At 38.8% G+C, this 21,847-nt stretch overlaps 1 protein-coding gene across 2 annotated transcripts in view; it reads left to right on the forward strand.

The window, feature by feature from the left end:
* The window catches only part of LOC130087163 (rab GTPase-activating protein 1), a 95,989-nt gene that overhangs the window by 20,168 nt on the left and 53,974 nt on the right, over positions 1-21,847 (forward strand). The window contains exons 2-13 of one of the 2 annotated variants that reach the window (XM_056253389.1): positions 6,279-6,484; positions 9,605-9,634; positions 12,068-12,296; positions 12,858-13,065; positions 13,156-13,330; positions 15,852-16,009; positions 17,396-17,506; positions 17,866-17,932; positions 19,584-19,686; positions 20,623-20,792; positions 21,055-21,214; positions 21,339-21,432. In XM_056253389.1, the coding sequence (XP_056109364.1) occupies positions 6,335-6,484; positions 9,605-9,634; positions 12,068-12,296; positions 12,858-13,065; positions 13,156-13,330; positions 15,852-16,009; positions 17,396-17,506; positions 17,866-17,932; positions 19,584-19,686; positions 20,623-20,792; positions 21,055-21,214; positions 21,339-21,432 (1,655 nt within the window). In that variant the 5' untranslated portion in view covers positions 6,279-6,334. The remainder of the gene's footprint in view (positions 1-6,278; positions 6,485-9,604; positions 9,635-12,067; positions 12,297-12,857; positions 13,066-13,155; positions 13,331-15,851; positions 16,010-17,395; positions 17,507-17,865; positions 17,933-19,583; positions 19,687-20,622; positions 20,793-21,054; positions 21,215-21,338; positions 21,433-21,847) is intronic. The other variant, XM_056253390.1, reaches the window with a different exon arrangement.

Genomic DNA, 21,847 nt, shown 5'->3' on the forward strand with positions numbered 1-21,847 from the left:
TCAGAAAGTTGAAAGAAGCTCAACTTTATGGTAATGAGCTGTGACGCGGTTCAGCGGCAAGCAGCGGCAAAACGCCAGCAACCAATCGGAATATAGACGTCCTTCGCGCTGGCTGATTCCGGAGAAACATACGATGTAATCTTTCGTTCCTACCAAAACATTAGTTCCGAGAAAATGGAAGAGAAGCCAATAATCGCCGATGCTGGGTTTCCTACAGGTTTCCTATCATTTATGACATGACGTTGTTTGCTTATAGGGACCGGACCGCATGAGCGCAACTTTTATTTGAAATATTTACGTTTTAAAGCGGGAATGCAATTAATTTGCTCACGGTGACACCGATTTGACGCAAATAATAATAATAATAATAATAGCTAACTAATCTTTTTTTCCCGACCAAATCGGTTATAAAAATGATGTCATTATAAAAGGTTTCTTCAATATATTGCTTGTTTTTTTTTCCTGTTTATTACATTTCATGTTGTGACACTTCTATTCTCCCTGCAACATCAGAGCGTTCAAAGCGTCCAAAGCGTCAACAAGCTTCCCCGTACTTTTTGACAAGCGTCCTTGACAGGGCGGCCAGAGCTTCTTTGACGCTCAAGTCGGCGGCGGTGTGAATGTCTCTCCTGTCTCTCCCTCTGCCTCGATCTTCCTGTCGCTCAGTCTGTCGGTCTTTCTCTCAGTGCCTCATTCTGACTATCTCTGCCACAGTCTACCTTTTTATCACCATGTCTCCTCCTGTCTATCTCTCCCTGCCCTTCTCTGTCTTACTCTTAGACTCAGACTTTGTGTGTGTGTCTCTTTCTCTCATTGCCGCAATCCACTTGTCTCTTTCTGCCTCAGTGCGACCATCACTCTCTTTCAGCCACAAGCCGGGCTCAGACTACAGGTCTGAAATCTGGTTGCATCACACACATAAGAGAATCTTCACAGATTTTCTTCTTTAAAATCTCAAACCCGCACACACTACAAGACTTGAAAATCGTGGCGCATCACACACTCCAAGATATTCTTAAGATTATCAAGCCACATTTAGCACCTCACGGGAAAGCGGATGTAAACAAAATGGATACAGTGTCGTGGCAACTTGCTAGACATTATATGAGGAGGCAGTCGTGTTGTTGCCACATTTCGACCAGCCGTCCCTGCATCTCTGTTGTCCACTTCAAAAGTTCCTTCACTTACGCCTCCTTGTAGACGTGTCTCTCATTGGCAATTTTTTGTACTCCGAATGTCGGGAGGGGTAAATCGGGCATAAATCTGCCTGAAACTCCTGTAGTCAGAGCCTGGATCTCAGTCTCTCTCTGCTTAATTTCGCTTCTCTCTCCCTCCCTCAGTCCGCTTGTCTGTTTCTCTCTGCCTTATTCAGCTGGTCTCTCTGCCTCAGTCAGTCCACCTCTCTCTCTCTGTGCATCAATTTGCCTCTGTTTATCTCTCCTCCTCTTTTTCCTTTTTGTTTCGCCCCAAGAGAGTCTAAAACACCATATTGTGTTTCACTCCTCATTTGGCTGTTGCGTCCTGAGGCAGAGAGAGAGAAGGGAAGACAGACAAGGCATCCATTATAACAGCGCGAGAACAGAGCATCAGTGTGAAGGAGCATCCTGTGTGTCTGCTCCACACGAATCCATGCAGATATCAGCGAACATGGCTATGAAGTTAGTCGTCTGGCTGTTAGTCTGTGTGTGTAAGGAGCCACTCTTCTATCTTAACCAGTAGCACAAATCCACACGACTCTTTGTAGGAGCTCTTTGAGGCTTGTGTACTGCTGGTTTCTGGTCATTGCTCCCCAGGGTGAAGCACTGAGCCTGGTCTCCATTAGGACAGAGCATAATGTGTCCAGTCAGGAAGACCAAAGCTCGTTCACAAAGGGACAACCTGCCATTCAATATCCTCTCTTACAGTATCCCTGCAGGCTGAACCCACTGACCTGTGAATCAACTCACGTCTCTCCTGCTACATTTTGCTACATTCAGGTTCTGGGTTGTAATTTCTGGCCTCACCGCTGGACTGAAATGTTGTCTAGATGGTCACTACGTTTTGTGGCAGAGCTAATGGTATTGAGATATTGTGATAATGTTGTGTTTAAGGGTGAAACGGATTGAACTGTGATCTTTACAGGCCAAGCCACACGGTTCGGCACGCATGTGATTAGCAGAATAATTTAAGTTTAACCATCATAGACTTAGTTTATCATTGATTTGCACATGTTTTGTCTTGACAGTTTACACATTTGAGTGATTTTAAACCATTCCAGCGCAAGAAGGAAGCGAAAGAGAACTTGTGCGCTGTTATCTGTGCACACAGCCGTACAAACAGAGAACCGCGTTTCAGATTGTGTGCTAACAACGAATTGATTCCTCTTTCGCGTCTCTTTGTGATTTTTGTTGGCAAAATATCCATCTCTGCAAGTATTCTCGGAAACGCAGTCGGTTGTCTTAAGTGAACGTAAACAGTTGAGAAAGAAATCAGATATCATTATATTGGGATCAGTGCATTCTGTCTTAAAGTGACAGCAGCCTATAACACCTGCTGCTGTCTATTTCAAGTTATTCAAACAACAAAACAACTTTAGCAAAGATTGATCTATATTTAATTTACAGTGTTATTTTACATTTAATTATTACATTTCTGTACCTGAATACTACTGTTAGCCCTTTTAGATTGTATGCTTGTAATTAGTGTATTTGTTCTTAATACATTTGAAGTAACATTTTTCAAACATTTCTTTGACTTTGGTTAGGTAAAATGGGTGGATCTCTTTAGTTTCCTACTGAGTATAACTGTCAAAACAGGTGTGCCCAAAAACCTCCTGGCTTCAAAGAACGGATTTTTATTTTTCCACATTCATCACTAACAATATATTACATTTGCAGTTTACAGCCTATATATTTATATATATAAGAAGAAAAAAAAGCTTTGCTGTCAACTTCCAGTAAACAAATGTTCTAACTTTTACAATACAAAAACCAACATTTTTTTTTGGTGACACTTTACAATAAGGATATTTTTCTCAACATTAGTTTATGCAAAAGCTCACATAAAATAGTAATATAAGTTTTTCTATTTTTGGACATATTTGTTAACATTTCAAGTTCAAACATTAATAGTTTAACTGCATTAAATGGACACTGTTACGAGCCCTCTTAAAAGTCTAGGGGTAAAAGAAGGCAGGTAACAAAAAGTTAAGGAGAGAACACAGAAACACTCCCATTTCCAGGTCCCAGTTCAACAAACAAGTCCATGAGAGCTTAGCGGAAAAAAAAAGTAGATTCTTTCTATTTTAGTTTACATAAATTAGGCTAAATGTTTTAAAATCAAGTGGGGATAACATAAAGCTTTGGGAAGGGAACAAGGTCAAAAGAACAAACAAAAGATCAATCTTCCTATAGAAGGGGGTTAGAAATATCCTAACTTACCTAGAAAAGATAAGAAAACCAATATAAAATACACTTCCCTTACTCCCTTACTGTCTAATAAACAGGAGAAAACAGGTATATTCACAAACAAAATTGGTGTCCACCACCTACCAAAGATACATTTCACAAAAAAAGATATAACAGGTTTTAATATGAGAACTTAAAGGAGAACTCCGGCGCAAAATGAACCTTTGGTCTAATTACACATTGTTACCTAGTCAACCGTTCTCTGAGATTTGTTTTCATGATTATCGAATGTAAAGAGTTTCTATCTCTAAAAACGGTTTAGCCTATAACGCTAGTATATTGGGCATAGAGTAATGGCAAATAAAAATCGCTAGTTAATACCACTAACAAGGCTCAAAATAGCCCCACACTAGCACGGTAGCATAATGAGGGTCCCTACATGCAAACCGAAGCATTGAGAACTTTGTCAGAGTCCAGACAGTTTAATAAGAAGATACTTTATAAAGACCGTCCACTTCGCGGATACAGGCAGGAGCCATCTTTGAAAAACAGTCTCTGAGTCTCTCCCGGTTCTCTGAGATTCTCATCGAATGTCTCCAGGAGAACTGACTGTTATCTGCAGATCTTGAAACACTTGTCACAGGCCCGTAACTCACTGTTATGACTCGAATTTGTTTCAATATCCCCTTTGTGCAGGACTTCTGGGATTGTATCACATTGGAGCACATTGTATGTGTGTCTGTGTAAATCACACAGAGGTTCTGCTCATTCTTCGACACTTCCTCCAAATGGCGCAGATGCTTTTGTTCGTGTTTTCATGTCTGGACCTGTACGGTCCCATAATTTCCCTTCCATATCCAAATATAGTTCAGCGCTGACCCTCTGCCAAACCCTCTCCGCTTGTCCAGATACACACACAGGTACAGCTCTCAGAAACACAACTGTTTTTTCATCAGCCTTCTCTTCTTTTGCAGTTGAACTGTAAAGTTTGCTGCTATGTTTTTGGAGTTTAAAAAGTTTGCATAACGATAAGGTCAATATTAGATCTTGCGTTTGTTTTGACAGTGTTTTGTACCCGGTCACATGCGTGGTAATGTAAACAGCACTTGGCGTCGGGCGGCGTCACAGTTTACAATCCACAGCAGCAACCACTTTGTTTGTCATTTGACTGTTGCCGTGGAGATAACATTGGAGATTTTTGCATTTTGTGTGCTGTAGAACGGAGCCACCACTATTTCCATCCTAACATTGACTAATAAACATTTGCCAAGATATACACGGTTAAAAATCTTTATTTTTTAGGAAAACTGGCTCATGTTAATGAGATAATATCACTAATACCAAAGGGTTTTTTTCTCCATTTCAGTCACCGGATGGAGTTTGGGTTCCTTGTCACTGTCGTCTTTGGCTTGCTTAGTTGGGGACACTTAATATGCAGCAATATTATTGATTTGACTTCACCGACACTATTCACGCTTTGCAGTCACGTGACTACCATGGATACCTGGCGGGCAACAAACGCTGACAAACAGTGGCCAGCCAGGGGAATTGCAGCCTTGCAAATTTCCAATACTACAATCAATTAACTATTTAGACCCTATGTCACCGAATGTTAAAATTAGATATCAAGAAAAGATTAACATACTCGGAACGTGTGATCCATACACAGCACCCGCTGATGTTTTCATTGCTTTGAAGCAGGCAAAGTCTCTACCAGACTTGGAGTTTGCAGATATTTACATATCTTATAGAGAATCCGTCACCTTACACCGCACAAAAAAAATGAAAGCCTACAAAAGTACAGATAGCTGTCTTTTTTTCAAGACTGGATGGGTTAACAACGCTGTCGTATGGGAGGTGAAAACAGGAATATCTTCATAGTCAAAGCAAAGGTCCGTTTGCTAATGTTTGCAGCGATACACAGTGACATCTGTTCCATCGTGTGATGAAGTTTTCATCTGAATATGTACACCCTTGCCTGCCGGCGAATGACAGCTTGAATAATAAAAACTAAAAACTATGCCAACTGTATCATATATGGCTAGCAGGATGTCAAACATTAGAGCTTCTTTACAGCAGAATTGAATTCTGTTTGCATCATTGAATCATTCTTTTCCTGACTGAACTAAAATACAAATTATAAAAATAAAATGACAGCTAATTCACAATTAATAAATACTGTAGACAAATAATAATAAATTAACATGACTATACAAGACAGAAAATGCTCTTGCTTATACTTATAGCATTTGTTACAAAAATTGTATTACATTGTTTCATACATGTAATATGAGTATAATAAAGCAAAATGTACTCTTACAGTAATGAATGTATATAATGACATATCATTGAGAATAATGATAGTTACATACATTTATTGTAATAATAATGTGGGAAATAATTGCCATGAAAATAATGCAAAAAAAACAAACACTTTGGGTATTTAAAAAAAAAAATTAATAATACAAATCACTTACAAGTTTGACTAAACACACGTATAGCGCTGCAGTTTCTAATAAAATGAACAGGTGATTTTATTTTCTTGCTGGTTGGTTTGGTGACTGTCCGTTTTGGACCCTTGCTGTATCCCCATAATATGAGTACCTATTTCCATTTACCAAACTTTATCTGCCATTCCTTTATCGTTTTACAATATTTTCCTCGCACACATCTCTGCCTTTAGCCAGCCTTTTTGTAAAGATTGAGTTTAATTTGCTTTGCAGACACCATGTGTCCATAAATAGCTTTGCATGGGAATGCTGCCATTTGTAGAACAGTTTGAGATGATTGAAACTTGAAGCGTGAAGAACAACAAACTTTATTTGTAGTTCAAGCTCCTCTCATGTTTTTTTTTTCCTTTCCTCATTGCTTTTTCATCTCTTTGTTTTCCAGGTAATTTTGCTCATTAAACCGCCATTCATGAGCGCGTCTGGCTTGATTTAGCAGTCATGGATGACAAGGCCTCGGTGGGGAAAATTAGCGTGTCCTCCGACTCTGTGTCCACCCTCAACAGTGAGGACTTTGTCCTGGTGTCCCGCCTGGGGGATGACACCCCCTCCACTAATAATGGTAGCGATGATGAAAAGACAGGACTGAAGGTAAGAGTAGACAGAGAATGGAGAGGGAGATCTTCTGCTTTGGGAACTATTGATGTGTGATTCTTCAATTAAGGGTTGCTTGGTGTGATGGAAATGACATCAGTATCAGTATTGGGGATTTTTCACCAAATCAGTAAATGAATAAATTTTTTTAAGTTCTTTGAAAAATTGTAACATGATTTAACAACACTTTATCACATTTATCAAACAACTTTATAAAATAAATGTCTGAATGGGGGACGAGCCTAAAGTAGAGAGATTATAGAAAACTGTAACACTTCGACACTCTTAACCTCTGGTGCTCTTCGGGTGTCAGTCAATTTATTTTATTTCAATGCAATATGTACTATATTTTAGTTCGATAATGTTTTTTATTTACGTTTTTTTATTTTTAGGGGATTTTATGGTGCTAAATTATGCTGTAGTCATTATCCATTTATTCACTTTTTGAGCATGAAAATGAAATTTCCAACTTAAACTGTCGTAAATCTTGAATGCTTTAGAGCACAGACTTAAGTTTGATCTTTTTTCTAAGATGACACTTGGCAGATGTTTGCTGAAATGAAAAAAGTTTTAAAAAGTGAACTTAAAGTTACAGAATTTTACATTTATTGTTATGAAAAATGCACATAAATGCTATTTTCAATTTTTATATGAAATATATATTTTTAAAAACACATTTTACTCTAAAACTGCAAGAAAATCAAAATCATAATTCTAAACGAGCTGTGTTCTAAATTTGAGCTTGATATCTCAACAAATTGGCTTTCAGTCAGATTTTGTTTTGGCCGCAGTACCAAAGGTTTCCACTTGACGAATTTCATCTCCCATTCATTTCCATTGCGGCCATTTATTGACTGTGTGACTATTTTTTTCAAGCCCACTTAACCTTTATGAATCATGTCTATGATTTTCTTTGTGTTCGCACATGCTAAAGTAAACATGCTTATACTTTAGATGGCAACTTCTTGAATCTGCAATCCTATTACAGTATTCTGCACAAATAAAGTAATTGTTTAAAAATATATGAATATGTGAATAAAAAGGAAGTAAACACTGTAACAGGACACTCAGTAATCTGGTAATTTCGTGCGCACTGATAGGCTAATCAGATTTTTTCAAATAAAGACAAGATAACGCTAATTTCCATACAGCACACAGTGAAAACGATATGAATATGACACAGTGGGCAACTGGATATAGCACAGAATATTTTAAAATGAATGATTTTAAGTTTTTCGATCGCGTCTCCTGTGAAGCTGATCTTCTGTTCGCATTCACTCACTTCACACGGACCGACCGTCTTTCGCAGGAACTCGTTTATGCCGGCTACAATGAATGAATGAATGAATGAATGAAATACACTTTATTGTCCCCAAAGGGGAAATTTGTGTTGGACTCAAGGTGTTTACATTGACATTGAAACATTGAAATGCATACATTAAAATCACTAGTATTATAATAAATAACAATTCCTATACACACACATACATACACATACATATACATACACATATATACACATCATTCATCTTTTAACAATTTAATTGAAAAAGGGATAATGCACACTTCACAAGATCACAGCTGGATTCGATTAAATCTGCAAGGTTTGTGAAATTAAATGTTTATTAGATATTCAGAGGTTTGTTTAAATGATGTAGATGCGCATTTGCTGAACGTTGACGGTAAATGAGAAAGTATTTTAGCCTGATTGTTTGCCCTTTCTGTTACAAATAATATCAAAGCAAACACTTTACCTTTTCGCATACCATTTACTTTCTTTGTTTACCAGTTCTGTCTAACAAAGTATTAGATATGACTGACAGAGATCGTAAACTAATGAAGACGGAGAATGGGAGTGAGCGCTGTGTGATCAGGCGCTGCCGTTCTCTTCTCAGGCGCTGCCGTTCTCATCGCCGCCCGTCAAAATAAAAGTCCTGCTTACAACACATCGGCCAATCAGCTTATCGGCCGATGCCGATATTTAAAAAAATGCCGATATATCGGTCGACCACTATTAACTATCCTTAGAACTAGTATGATTTTTTAAATCATCTTAGGGGACAGAAAAGCTCCCCTGATTGAAGAATCACCGCATTAAGGTAATTGGCCAGTAAAGTTTGCATCACCTGTCTAGTTCAAAGGTGCTGATGAGATTTTGTCACCCTCATTCCATGTTTTGCTTTTCTGCTTAGCCTGTGCCCTGACTCCATTTCCCACATTGCGCCACACCACACCACATGAGTGCTGCCGAGATTTATGTCCAGTTCTCCAGTATCTCTTTTGATTTTTTTCCAAACTCCTAATCCACTGATCTGATGTGACGGCACTATAGTGTGTTCTTTGGCCACCTCTCACTTTCTCCACATGCACTTTCACAAATGTTCAATTCCTTAATTCCATAGTGTCATGGTGGCCCACATCCATACAGGTCTCATTCATTCATGGACCAGAATTCAACTACGGTGCTCCAGTCTTCCCTCTTTTCAGATCTTGCGGTCATAATGCTTGTGTGTTCATTGCACCGTCACTCTTTTGCCTTCTGCTGTAATGGATTTGTTTATTTCAAGTCTGTTCTATCATATTTGCATTTGATCATCATGGCTATGGACCAGCCAACTTTTAAAATGTTGTTCTTTTTCCTGTTGTGCTTGTCTTCATTTGTCACATTCAGTATTTAAGGAATGGTTCACCCAAAATTAGCTCTTCAACATTTACAGTAATTATTTTTTCCATAAAAAACAAACAAAAAAACAACTCTACCTAGAAATAGTTACTTAAAATGCATGGAAAAGAGCAGTGTGGGTATTCTTCAAAATCATTTTGTGTGTGTGTGTGTTTCTTGGTAGAAAGAGAAGTCAAATTGCTTTGGAATGACATGAGGGTGGGTAAACTTGGCTGAAACTCTTGCCATTGCCACAAGAGGGCATCATCACTTTTTATGTAGCAATGTTCCTTTTCTACTGTGGCAGGGGTAAAAGCGAAGACGTTTCTTCTGGTTGTCATTCTCTTTTATAGTCTGTCGGTCATGATGTGGAGAACGTTCTCTCTCAGATAACCCATTTATCACCATTCTCTCACCCCTGTGGGCATCTCTTAAACACTCTGTTTGTTACACAGGTGATTTCTGAGGAAGGGGTCAGCTTTAAGGTCAGTCTTTATCTACTCCTCTCTCTCTTTCTCTGTGGTGATACTGTGTCTTTGTGCCTGGTTTCTGATTGGCGGCTTCACTGGCCTGTACAGCAGCAGCGTGTGGGATATAAGCGGGACTATGATAATGTGATTGTGCAGTGCTCAGTAGAATGTTTATTGGCTGTTGTTTTGTGTCTGGTGCTTTCACTGTTTACCCCATTCCAGGCCTCTTAGCCCAGTTGCCATTTAGTCCCAACAGTGTACAGCAGTCTGTGGTAGATACCCCTGGCTTGTATGCTAAATCTCTTTTGTCACACTTAGCAATTTTTAAAGAAAACTGAACGCATTTGACAGATATGCATATTTTAAGTTTTTCCGTGGAGGTCACTTGCCAAATCATCTGCTCTCGCTGAACTTCCTGGCATTGGCATATGCAATTCTTGCTTGTTCAGAGATCTTTCCTTTCAGTCGCCGTCATCCTGGCTGTAATGAACACAAATCACACCCTCTGTCTCTTCAGCTAATCACAATAACAGGAATCTGAAGAAATGTGATGATTTACAAACTTCCTGACGTGAAACCAAATAAAAAACGTTTTCTGATTGTATCGATTTTAAATCCAATGTGAAATGAAAACCGCATTCATTTTTTGTTTTTTATAGGGCTGTCAATCAATTACACATTTAGATTAAATAAATTACATATGGCATTGAATTAATTGCAATTAATCATATATCGGCCCCAATATACTTCATGCGAAATTGAGGAATAAACTGGTGTGACATCATTTCAAACAAAATCAGGCCAAAACGAAGTTTGTTTTCAGGAGTTAGAAACAGCTTGTGAAAATGAACTTTCTAGAAAAGTTGACTCTGAGTGGTAAACACCTTCAAACTACCATCGGTCCATGCTACCATTGGTCCATGATGTAATAGGTGGGTGTGGCTCTGAGGCTTCCATTGATGTGGAAAGTAATGGGGAGTTCGGATCTTTTTACTGACTCATCAAAATGAACGAATCTTTTTTCGAGTCATTTCGTTCATTTCAGCAGAATGTATTTAAAATGTTACATGTTAGCCAAATTCCCCAAACACATCAAATGTTGATCGCATTTAGAATAAGAAAAAAATTGCAATGCAAGGAAAAGGCCAAATTATGAGAAACAGAAGCTATGCAGTCTGTAGTACCGGAAACAGAATTGTTTCCGGTACAGAATCATTCGTCAGAATCATTTGTTAATCACGTGACAGAAGAACGAAAGACTCAAAAGAATCAGATCCGAAGACTCGGGAGGTGAACTAATCATGTCTCTTTCCGGTACTGACAGCATAGCATATGGGACTGACAGGAAGAACGAAAGACTCGGACCCGAAGACTCGAGAGATGAACTAATCATTTCTGTTTCCAGTACAGAACCTATTGGATGTTGCGCATGCGAGGTCAACACACGAATCACTCTCTGAGACAACTCGGTGGTCCCGAGTCCGATTAAAGATTCGTTCAAAATGAACGAATCGTTCATGACCCACCTATCACTAGTGAAAATCTTCTTCGGTTCATTTCTTCTGTTCAGTCCGTCGAGGTCTTGAACTTGAGCATATTTACATACCGGTATTCATCTAAAGTGGCCCGTGTCAGGATGTTCCTTGAAAGTATAGTGCTGCTCAGGTATCTCAAACTTCTATTTACCCCTAAGTGAAGAACGAAAAAAAGAACTTAACCGTGATTATATTGGTGCCTTAAATGTGCACATTCAGACTCACAACCCTTTATACTGTTTTTCAAACTTAGTAATTCACCTTTAAAAATGCATCCTAGAAACCCCTCAGGTCAGGTCAGAGGGTTTAATTAATTTAATTGCCTTCCTTTTTTTTATTATAATTAACTGCATTAAAATAATGTTAAATTGAAACCCCCTAATGTTCAGCTAATAGGCTTTACACACTGAACACGAGTGGAGCAAGTGACAAACGCAGATAGAAAGCATTACAATCAGTGATTCTGTCTACACTGGATGCAGCGCGGTGTGACGTGACAAGTCACCGACAGGAAACTGATGCCCGGTTTATTTCTTACGTACTCTATTTGCTTGCGCTACAACAGGACAAATGGTTTTAGAAGGTTTGCTTTGTCACTTCCTGACACTGTGGTGTAACTGGTGTTAGTCGCGGTAGAGACCATATTTAATTTTTTTCAAATGAAAACAAGGCTGTGAGGGATAGTCGTACAGTCTGTTCAGTGGGTTATGTGAAAATGACTACAACCTTCTGACAGTACAACATACATGTTTGTCCCTCACAGCCTTGTTTTTATTCACAAAATGTTGAATATGCCGTTTCCACTGATTAATCTTCATGGCCTGGTACTGTCCAGTCTGTTCATCCTATTGAGCCTATGTGTTTCAGATGAGTCGTGGAATGACTGTACTGATGGGTCTGTGTGTGTGTTCAGATCGTGGGGAACGGCAGTGAGCAGGAGTTACAGCAGGAGCTGGAAGATGTGCTGATGGACCCTTCGGTTACTGAACTGGTGGGCGGACCGGACCAACTGATAGGGGGTGACCACGGCTATCCCACTACAGCTGCGCCATCACGGTCCGGCCCAATGCCCCCTAAACTTCAGATAGTGCTGCCCGTTCAGGGAGCTCAGGAGAGCGAACTCAACGAGAGATCTTACAGGGGTAAAACATACAAAAATCTCCCTGCTACTGTACAGACCATCTGGAAACTAGAGTGAAATTAGTACATGGTGTTTACCATCCATTTTACTTCTAAGGAATTAAATGGGGTACATTTTGATTTCATGGTGATTTTACATCCCTGTTCACAACCAAGTCTGTTATCACTTGTGATACCACATTTCAAAGCCATTTTTTGTGTGTGTGTGTGTGTGTGTGTTCAGAAAATTCAAAGATAGCCAATATTATTGAAAAATATTGTCATGTTTTTTGTCATACAGAGAATAGTAGAGTCAGTGTGATGCATATGCAGGTTGTGCCATCTGCTGGTCATTTATCGAGGTGCATATACAGTATACCTGCTTAATTGTAGTTATGACGAATAAATATGTAGGCACTATTTATTTTGGCGTACAAACATAATTTTAAACATTTAAGCAGAAACATCCAGATTAAAAGGTTTTTAAGATTATGAGAAAGTGTGTCCAAAACGTTGACATTGTAAAAGTTTCATTTAGAGTCTTCTGATTGATTCCATCTCTCTCCGCCCATCACTTCCTGTAGATGAGCCCTCTGACTCGAGTCCTGGTACCCCTGTCCCGGACGAGGACAGCGTGGTGTTCAGTAAGCTGACGTATTTAGGCTGCGCATCAGTGAACGCCCCGCGCAGTGAAGTGGAGGCCCTGCGTATGGTCAGCATCCTCCGCAGCCAGTGCCAGATGCCCCTGGACGTCACCCTCTCCGTGCCCGGAGTCTCAGAGGGCACCGTCAGGTACGTTGTGAAGATAGCTGGAGAAATATTGGTTTAAACACCGGCAAGAGATGATCCATCAAAGCATCTTGCTCTTGAATATTCCATCAGGCTGCTGGACCCTCAGACCAGCACTGAGATTGCCAACTACCCCATTTATAAGATCCTCTTTTGTGTCCGCGGACATGACGGCACGCCGGAGAGCGACTGCTTCGCCTTCACCGAGAGCCACTACAACTCCGAGATCTTCCGCATCCACGTCTTCCGCTGTGAGATCCAGGAGGCGGTGAGACGCACACAATCGCACTCTACACGTGGATTGGTTAAGGAAGTTTGTGAGGGAATTTTTGTCAAGAAATGTCCAGGTCATATTATTAATAAATAAATGAAAAATTGTATAAACGTACATAAATAAATATATTTTATAAAAATTATATTTAAAATACATTTTGTATAGTAAAAATGTAGCCTTTTTTGGAGTTTTTAGCATTGTTTGCATTGACATTATTTTCATGATAATTAAGCAGATTTTCCAATGTTCAATATTGTTATGACTGGGAAAAGAAATAATTTATAAATATTTGTAAAATGCATTTTAAATATTAAAACTAATGAAGGTTTTTGGTATTATGGTAACAAGCATTTTTTTAAATTATAATAATGGGAATCTGGGGGATAATTTATTTTAATTGTGATAATCACAACGATAAAAATCTTGAAATAGGTATATCTTTTTCTTTTGATTTTGGGGTCGTTTCTTTTTTTCTTTTGACCTGTTCTCCAATGAGATATGTGCTTGTATCATGCATTTTTTCTTGCTGATAGAATGATTGCAGTTTGTTGGTTTAGTCTAAAGGGGGCGCACATGTTTTTAGTATTTGTTCTGTGATCAAACCTTTAGTTTCCTCTCTGTGTGACAAGCTTAGCTGTCAAGTTCAATTTATCCTGAAATGCTCCCAAAATGATCCAGTTCCTCTTGTACAGACATGCTTGGCTTTAGGGAGAACACAGCCATGCAGACAAATCCGTTATTGTTATTTAAATTCACATTCATTTTGTTATTATGCATGATATTAAGCAGCCTTGAACGGTGTAACTTAGATATTCTACAAATAAATAGGCTGTATAGCAAACCTTTTATAGTACAAAACTATTAAAGCCATCATAGAACGCAAAAGCGCGTATGCACATCCTGGAGCAATTAGACTCATGGACTCATTCACATTCAAGTATTTATAGCTGTTCGTTTATGTTTAACAGCAATGAATATACACTCACTTAAAGGATTATTAGGAACACCTGTTGAATTTCTCATTAATGTAATTATCTAATCAACCAATCACATGGCAGTTGCTTCAATGCATTTAGGGGTGTGGTCCTGGTCAAGACAATCTGAATGTCAGAATGGGAAAGAAAGGTGATTTAAGCATTTTTGAGCGTGGCATGGTTGTTGGTGTCAGACGGGCCGGTCTGAGTATTTCACAATCTGCTCAGTTACTTGGATTTTCACGCACAACCATTTCTAGGGTTTACAGAGAATGGTGTGAAAAGGGAAAAACATCCAGTATGCGGCAGTCCTGTGGGCGAAAATGCCTTGTTGATGCTAGAGGTCAGAGGAGAATGGGCCGACTGATTCAAGCTGATAGAAGAGCAACTTTGACTGAAATAACCACTCGTTACAACCGAGGTATGCAGCAAAGCATTTGTGAAGCCACAACACGCACAACCTTGAGGCGGATGGGCTACAACAGCAGAAGACCCCACCGGGTACCACTCATCTCCACTACAAATAGGAAAAAGAGGCTACAATTTGCAATAGCTCACCAAAATTGGACAGTTGAAGACTGGAAAAATGTTGCTTGGTCTGATGAGTCTCGATTTCTGTTGAGACATTCAGATGGTAGAGTCAGAATTTGGCGTAAACAGAATGAGAACATGGATCCATCATGCCTTGTTACCACTGTGCAGGCTGGTGGTGGTGGTGTAATGGTGTGGGGGATGTTTTCTTGGCACACTTTAGGCCCCTTGGTGCCAATTGGTCATCGTTTAAATGCCACGGCCTACCTGAGCATTGTTTCTGACCATGTCCATCCCTTTATGGCCACCATGTACCCATCCTCTGATGGCTACTTCCAGCAGGATAATGCACCATGTCACAAAGCTTGAATCATTTCAAATTGTTTTCTTGAACATGACAATGAGTTCACTGTACTAAAATGGCCCCCACAGTCACCAGATCTCAACCCAATAGAGCATCTTTGGGATGTGGTGGAACGGGAGCTGCGTGCCCTGGATGTGCATCCCACAAATCTCCATCAACTGCAAGATGCTATCCTATCAATATGGGCCAACATTTCTAAAGAATGCTTTCAGCACCTTGTTGAATCAATGCCACATAGAATTAAGGCAGTTCTGAAGGCGAAAGGGGGTCAAACACAGTATTAGTATGGTGTTCCTAATAATCCTTTAGGTGAGTGTATGTACACACATATTTGATGGCTGTGTTGGAGGTGATGAATTAAAAGGCAAAACTTCTCAGTTTTGTAGCATCTTCTCAGCACACTGAAGCACTGCAAACACTAGTCCTGTGGTTCTCCACTAATTTGTCCTTGGAACCCACAGTATCCCATAACAATATCCCAAAACATATGAACACTGATCCTGAAAGATATTATTTCTGTCTTTGTGTGTTAATGAGTGTGTTGATAACCTGAGAACAGAGCGACTCTGAGTCACTGTAATACAGCCTGTGTCACTGGAGACTGTTTTGACTCCAATCACTGAGGTGTGTGTGTGTGTGTTTGTAGGTCAGCCGGATACTCTACAGCTTTGCCACAGCTTTCCGCCGATCAGCCAATAAAGCGCCACTCTCAGCCAAGGGTCCGCCCCTTACGCCAGACAGCGATGTCTTCACCTTCACCGTCAGTCTGGAGATCAAAGAGGATGATGGGAAGGGCACGTTTAGGTGAATCGCCTTGCTTCTCTCCCTCCATTAAAGTTAATTCAGGCCTCCAGATTCCTCCCAGTACATATCCGTGTTTAACCCCGGAGGTCTCGTCTCTAACTGCATAATTCAATTAGGTGTTATTTTCTGCTATCCAGCTTTCGGAAGTAATCAGCCCTGTTTTGATGAAGGAAATGGTAAAAATAGAAAAATCTGCAGTTCCTCCACCTATTCTTCTCTTTCTCTGAAGTGTCGACACACGCTTCCTGTCATTTATCATCCCTTACATCTTCGCCTCATTCCTCCGCCCTGCGCAGAGTTCTATTAACACAGATTTGCTGCAGACCTGCAGTGGAAAGATCTCGCTTCAAAGGAAACATCACCTTTCTTGACTTGTCAACGTATCTGTAAAGAAGCATTGTTCAGTGTAACAAGCACTGACACACAGATCCCTATGTGTGGAATATTATAATTTTGGATATTAATTATAATATTACAGTTAAATTAAAAATAGAGCAGTTTGAAAACATTTTAGAGGCCTGTATAGTGTGTTTACACTGGCTTTTTCAATGCTGCACAGAAAAGGCAAAAAGAGAGAAAAGTATTTAAAGAAAGGGCTAAAGTGCCCAAAATAACCTCAATGTCTCCATCAGCACGAGCTTGATGCTCCAGAGAGACTGTCCCTGTTATAAATGGACTGCAAGTCACTCTGGATAACAACAACAGGAAAAATGGACAGAATTACCTTGAAAGGTCCTTTCGCTCCATTGGGATGCAAGAGACGCGTTCAGTTTTACAAAGATTTAGTTTTAGTCTTCGCTTTTGCTAAGACTATTCTAAATATATTATGTAATGCCATTTAGATTTAGATTTTTTTTAATTAAAACAAACTTTTATTTCCGCAAGGACACATTAAATTGATCAGAAGTGACAGTAAAGACATTTACATTACAAAACAAATCTGTTCTTTTGGAATTTCTATTCGGCACAGAAAATTTAAAAATGTATCACGGTTTTCTATAAAAATGTTAAGCAGCTTCTGGTCAAATAAATGCAGCCTTGGTGAGACATGAAAAATCTTTTTAACTGCAATTGACTAAAAATAATCAAATTTTATAATCGTATTTATCCTAAACAAATCATAATTTTTGACCAAAATGTCACATAATTTTCAACAACAAAAACAACAAGGTTTTATCTTCAATTTATGATCATTTCATTAAAAAAAAAATTTGTTTTACAACAGTAATGAGCATCTGATGAGAATCACCATTGAGAATAATGTGAATTCTCCAGATAAAATATGCGTAAGCGTCATCAAAACAAAATCTAAATCTTTTCATTTTGAGGTGAAATCTGGAAGATTCACCCTAGGGAGCATTTAAAACCTTTCTTTGTGTCCACCAGTGCCGTATCAAAGGACAAGGACAGACAGAGCTTTAAACTGCGGCCAGGCATGGACAAGAAGATTGTGATCTACGTTCAGCAGACGTCCAACAAAGAGTTGGCAATCGAGAGGTACGTGCTTTACACAGGCTCTCTCCACTGAGAGGACATCCTCATCCAGAAGAGCCCCGTGTCTCCCGTTACAGCCAATAATTCATTTATTAATGATAAACATGCACTGAATTATGTGTTTTCTGAGCTCAAGTGTTCTTTCGGGCCATGAGAAAATGGAGGATGGTTTTTCTCCATGGTGACTGATGTTGTGTTGAACTGAAGCCAACCCTTCCTGAATGCACAGCTGTGCTTTTCTGTTTATATATGTGTCCTGAAGCTCAGCGCACTCAGATGGGTGTGCGACTGTGCAGCTTTACAGTTAATATGTGGAGTTCCTCTGTGGTTCTGTTGCAGTGAGGAACGTGTTTGTGTTTCAGGTGTTTTGGTCTGCTCTTGAGCCCGGGGAAGAACGTAAAGAACAGTGATATGCACCTGCTCGACCTGGTAGGTGGCGTTAGACAAACCTTCAGCTCTAGTTTTGGATTAACTCCACTTAAAAAAAATAGGAAATATTGGGTCCATCCAATCCTGAGATTGCGTACTTTTTGTAATAATTGACAACATAACTAGTAATTACATTTGCGGAGTTGTTCTGAGTTTTTCTGAGGTGAGCGAAGTTACGAAAAAAATACTGTAAAATAATGACACTGACATATAACCTGAAAATAACTCATCTGACAGGCCATCTTTACTTAAACTGCGTCTGACAGAAGAGTCAACAGCTGTCACGCATGTATTTCAAAATAAAAGTCTCGCATCAGTAATTCTTTGACTACATTCTCCATGACCCACTCAAAAAGGTCTTGCAAACCGGTTGAGAAACCCTGTGATCAGAGTTTGATTCAAATCTAGGATAAAGCAATGTAGATCAAATTACACACGTGACACTAAAATAATGTAAAAATAAACAAAATAACAGAAAATGTAGCAAAACATTTGAATGTACTTTGCATTCAAGAAAACTAATTGCATAAATTATAATCATATGTGGACTTTTGGTAATGTCCTTTTACTGTTTTAAACTGTAAATGATATGGTAATTCAAAACATTACTTGCAAAAACAGTATTTTTTTAAGTAAAATTACATATAATGCAATGTTCATCTATTTATTTATTTTTCATTTGTATACGCTACTCTAACCACCAATTAACAGGTTTTCACAGTAATATTTTTTTTTTCTGTAAAAATGAAGAATTTTTTTTTTAGCAATATTATAGCTGTTAAAGGAAATTATTGATTTTAGAAAAGCCATTTATCTTTTAAATTTGTAAATTGTCATGTTAAAGTACATTTTAATGTTAATTAACACATCTGAAATTACAAATTGTTGCTAAAAATAGCAAAATTCTAAATTAATTCTGTATTAATTTTACCAAATGTGACTTAGTTTTTTGTAACTAATACACTTCTAGAAAAGAAAATGAAATTAAAGTCTGCAGCCAAATTAATTAAGAAAAATGGTATAAAATGACTTATTGTGTTTGTTTGCTTGGTTTTATTGTGTTTATATGATATTTGTATTTTTGCCATGAAAATTGCCTAAGATGCTGACATGGCATTAAATAAAACTATCTATCTATCTACAGTATCTGCGGCCAAATTAGTGTATCAGGTTACATAATTTCAAGGCCCTGACCGAATCTGTCGACTTTTACCTGCATATCCTTCACTGACTTTTTAGGAAAGTCTGCAGAATTCTTGATTTGTAAAATTGTATGAATCACAGACATTCCATTTCTCTGGAAATCTGTGTATTTTTTCCTGTGGTCAGTGACCAAGCAAGGATACATGTGAGACAAGAGGCCAAACGAATCTTTGGGACTAAATGTTTTAGGTGAAATGCGTCCTATAGCTACAACTAAACGGTGTAACATTTCAGTTGTGAAACAGCTTTTGCTTGGCCCATGTGATGATGTTCTCATGAGTCTGGGAGTGTTGTCCTCCATCATGTTAGTTCTGTAGGCATTGCCAGTGATCAGCAGTTAGGATTTTGGCTGGGACTGCTTTCTGTGAACTCATGATTATGTTTGACTTTATTTTTGTTTTATCCTCTCTTTCTCTTGGCTCTCCTCACCTGCCCTCCGCTCTGTTAGGAATCAATGGGCAAGAGTTCTGATGGGAAGTCTTACATCATCACAGGGAGCTGGAATCCCAACACTCCTCAGTTTCAGGCCGTGAATGAGGAGACGCCTAAAGGTACAGACCCATGCTCAGTTTGCAGGAGATTATCTTCCAAATCAATATTTGAGGTCTTCTGATGCTGATGTTTTTGGAAAATTGGGATTCAAACCGTAAGTGACCTGGAGAAGTTGCATTTAGCCATTTAGCCCCAAAAATGAGGAACATTCCTACTGAAATTAGATGGGCTTCAAACATTCAGATTTTAAAATCATACACTCTTAGAGCGCTGCCTGCCCAATCAGATTAGAGCACTGTTGTACAGTAAAGCAATACAGGATACCTTACAGGTTTATGTTCGAGCGCGGCTCAACCAATCAGAATCAAGGACCGGAACTACCTGTTTTATAATATTCTTTATTCTCCTTTCAGTTATTTTTCTTATTTTTATATATTTTTTTAAAATGTTGTCATTTTAAATGTTATTTTCTAAAGTTTTTTTCCCTAAGGTTTGAAATACTCTAAACTGTATTCGATGTATGATAGGTGCTACTAAAAAAATAGTTTATTTAATAATAATAATAATAATATTTAATAATATTTTTTTTAACGAAATGTATATCTTATTTGTATAGCAGCTTATAATTAAAAACACTTAGCACCTTTCATACATTGATTAAAAAAATCGTCGTTGTAATTAATAATATATAATGATAATAATAAGAATTTTAACAATTCGTTTTTTCCTGATGTTTGAAGTGCTTTGATCTGCATTAAATGCATGAAGGTTTCTTTTCACGTAAAAAGTAGTTTTATTTAATAATAATAATTTTGTAATTTAATTATTATTATTTAATTTATCTTATAACAAATACAACCAATGCAAATTTGTAGTATTATTAGACAAACTTTATTGGAATTCAAGAAATGATTGTGAATGACATCATGCATGAACTCATCTTATACGAGTACACTGATGACCCCCTGCTGTTGGTTCACTTGTGTGACACACAGATAAGTTCATGTACATGACGACGGCGGTGGACCTGGTGATCACAGAGGTGGAGGAGCCCGTGAGGTTCCTGCTGGAGACACGGGTTCGAGTCTGCTCACCCAACGAGAGGCTCTTCTGGCCCTTCAGCAAACGCAGTTACACCGAGACCTACTATCTCAAACTCAGACAGGTGAGGACGAGCACAGATCAGGGCTCTTTGCTGGAGAACCCAAAAACATGCGTCACAAAACCCACTGAGTTTGCCAAACACAGTTAAGCTAACAAACTCAAGTTTTGGCCAAAATGCCACATTTCTGCTTTCAACAATTTGAGCCATTTAGGAGGACTGCGTGCGCACTAGGTTTTGAGACAAGGACATAGTGCGAATGAGCATATGGAGACTTTGGTTTGTAAAAGATTTGTGTGCAACGGTGCCTTCACTCTGCTCTCAGATGGAGAACAAGGAGAGGAAGAGTAACTCCGACACGCTGTATGAAGTGGTGAGTCTAGAGAGCGAGGCGGAGAGAGAGAGGAGGAAGACCACGGCGAGCCCCGGCATCCTGACGGCCGGCTCTACGGTGCCCTCCCCTCCTGAGGATGATGAGGAGGAAGGTGAGCGGCCCTCGGCTGTCATTCACAACCTCAAGAGTCCTCCGGGAATTCATATCCTTTAGCATGTGTGAAGATTGTACTGAACCTCGGAAACGTGTCTCTTTCTCTCCCACTGTCCTCACAGATAACGATGAGCCGTTATTGAGTGGATCTGGAGACGTGTCTAAGGAATGTGGCGAGAAAATTCTGGAAACTTGGGGAGATTTACTGTCTAAATGGTGAGTGCTTTGAAAACGAGTGGAAATGAAGGCTCAGGGTTGAAATGTGTGAAAGTGAAGAAATTACAACAGAACATTTTTATTATTACCATATTGGTAACACTTTACAATAAGGTTTCAATTGTTAACATTAGTTAACATGAACTAGCAATGATTCTACAGCGCTTATTAATCGTATTTATTGTTAATCTAAACATTTACTAATACATTAGCAAAAATTTCTACCGTTCAAAAGTTTGGGGTTCGATAAGATCTACGACTGTATATATTTGATCAAGAATACAGTAACATAATAATGTGAATATTATTACAATTGAAAGTAACTCTTTTCTATTTTAAAATGTAATTTATTCCTGTGATCAAAGCTGAATTTTCAGCATCATTACTCCAGTCTTCAGTGTCACATGATCCTTCA

The sequence above is a fragment of the Rhinichthys klamathensis genome, unplaced genomic scaffold (assembly GCF_029890125.1).
Source record: "Rhinichthys klamathensis goyatoka isolate OS25496 unplaced genomic scaffold, OSU_Roscu_1.1 h1tg000104l_1, whole genome shotgun sequence".
In the NCBI taxonomy this organism is placed as follows: domain Eukaryota; kingdom Metazoa; phylum Chordata; class Actinopteri; order Cypriniformes; family Leuciscidae; genus Rhinichthys; species Rhinichthys klamathensis.